This window comes from Myiozetetes cayanensis, unplaced genomic scaffold, assembly GCF_022539395.1.
Source record: "Myiozetetes cayanensis isolate MyiCay16 unplaced genomic scaffold, myiCay2020 scf4, whole genome shotgun sequence".
Lineage (NCBI taxonomy): Eukaryota > Metazoa > Chordata > Aves > Passeriformes > Tyrannidae > Myiozetetes > Myiozetetes cayanensis.
The window spans coordinates 168,423-169,914 of NW_026087631.1; the positions used below are offsets into that span (position 1 = coordinate 168,423).

The 1,492-nt window shown below is 63.1% G+C and overlaps 1 protein-coding gene across 6 annotated transcripts in view; it reads right to left on the reverse strand.

The window, feature by feature from the left end:
* PAX5 (paired box 5) overlaps positions 1-1,173 on the reverse strand; it is a 134,851-nt gene extending 133,678 nt beyond the window's left edge. For all 6 annotated transcript variants that reach the window (XM_050328848.1, XM_050328846.1, XM_050328845.1 and 3 more), the window contains exon 1: positions 1,060-1,173. In XM_050328848.1, the coding sequence (XP_050184805.1) occupies positions 1,060-1,105 (46 nt within the window). In that variant the 5' untranslated portion in view covers positions 1,106-1,173. The remainder of the gene's footprint in view (positions 1-1,059) is intronic.
* Positions 1,174-1,492: the final 319 nt, after the last annotated feature.

Consider the following 1,492-nt stretch of genomic DNA (forward strand, 5'->3'; position numbering starts at 1 on the left):
GACCCTGGGCGAGACCCCGCCGCCCCGCTCAGCCACTGGTCTCGGTGGCGGCGGGACCGTGCCGTGGTGCCCCGTCGGCAGCAGGGGACCGGCGACCGCTGCGGGTGGATGGGCTCGGGGCGAGTTTTCGTTGAAGTCGAAACTCCCGGCCATGGCCGAGCAGCCACCGCGGGGTCGGGACGCAGGATCCGGTGGGGGGACAGCGAGGGTTCAATGCCGGCGCAGCCCCGCAGCCGTCAGGCCGGCCGCCGCGCGCCGCCGCTCGGCATCTCGGCTTGGGGGAGGCCCGGGGATGGTGGGCAATCAGAGCCCAGGGCGTACCCCCCAGTCCTGAGCGGAGGGTCCGGGCGGACAGGCAGGGCCGGCCCCCGTCCTGCCCGGCCTTCATGTCTGCCTTTAATCCCCGTCCTCCTCCTCCTTACTCGCACGGCACTGTTGTGAGGACCCATCGGCACAACGCCTCTCAGGAATACGGAGCCCCGCGGTGCCCGGAGCCGGAGACCGCAGAGGCCTCGGGGCGCCCTGTATCGGGGCCCCCCGGCCCGTCCTTCCAGTCCCGAGCAGTGCTGCCGGTGCTGCCGCCCCTGCGACCCCCCCGCCCCCGGCCGCCTCCGCCGCGCCATGAAATGCTTTATCGATTAAACGATTATTCAGGCGATTTAACTAATAAAAGGCCCCATCGATCGCTTCGGAATTGCATTCCGCCACCAAGCCGCCAGGCCGACTCCGCAACGGCCAGTGGTCGCGCTGCCGCCGCGCTCCCCACGGGGACGCCGTGAAAGGGCACCTCGCTGCCACTCGCCAGTCCCCGGTCCCGGTCCCTTCGCTCGCCCGTCCCCTTAGCCAGTCCACCCCCAGCCGCGGGACCAACGAAAACCAAGGCGGCCCCTCCATGGACCTCGGGGGTCTCAGCAGCCCCCCCTCGCCGCCCCGACGACCCCGCGGGGAGCCGGTCGCGCCGCCCGCTCCGACCCTTCGACCGCCCGCCCCGACCCACGTCGGCGTCGCCCTCGTCCACAGAGCCGCCGAGCTCCCTGCGGCCCATGGCCCGAGTCCCACCTGTCCGGCCGGCCCGGGGGGTCGCGTAGGTTTTCTCCAGCTCCATCCCGGTTCTGCAGAACTTGGGGAAACGGAAAAGTTTCCACGTCGTGTTGCTACCTCTTCCTTTTTCTCCTTTTTTTCCCCCTTTTTATTGTTTTCTGTTCTCTTATCCTTTTCTTGTATTTTCTGTTTTTCTTTTCTCTTCCTCTTTTCTTGTTGGTTTTTTGGGGTTTTTTCCTCTTTTTTCCTTTCTTTCTTTTCCTTCTTTATTTTCTCTTTTTTCTTCTTCTTTATTTTTTCTTTTTTTTCTTTCCTTTTTTTTTTTTTTTTTTGAGGGCCTCTCTCAGGTTGGAATAATTCAACTCTTCCGCTCCCCGCCGAGCTTTTGCAGCTGATCACTGAGCTGAAACTAAACGTTTTAGGTGGAAAAAAGCCTCTGAAGGAACCGTGA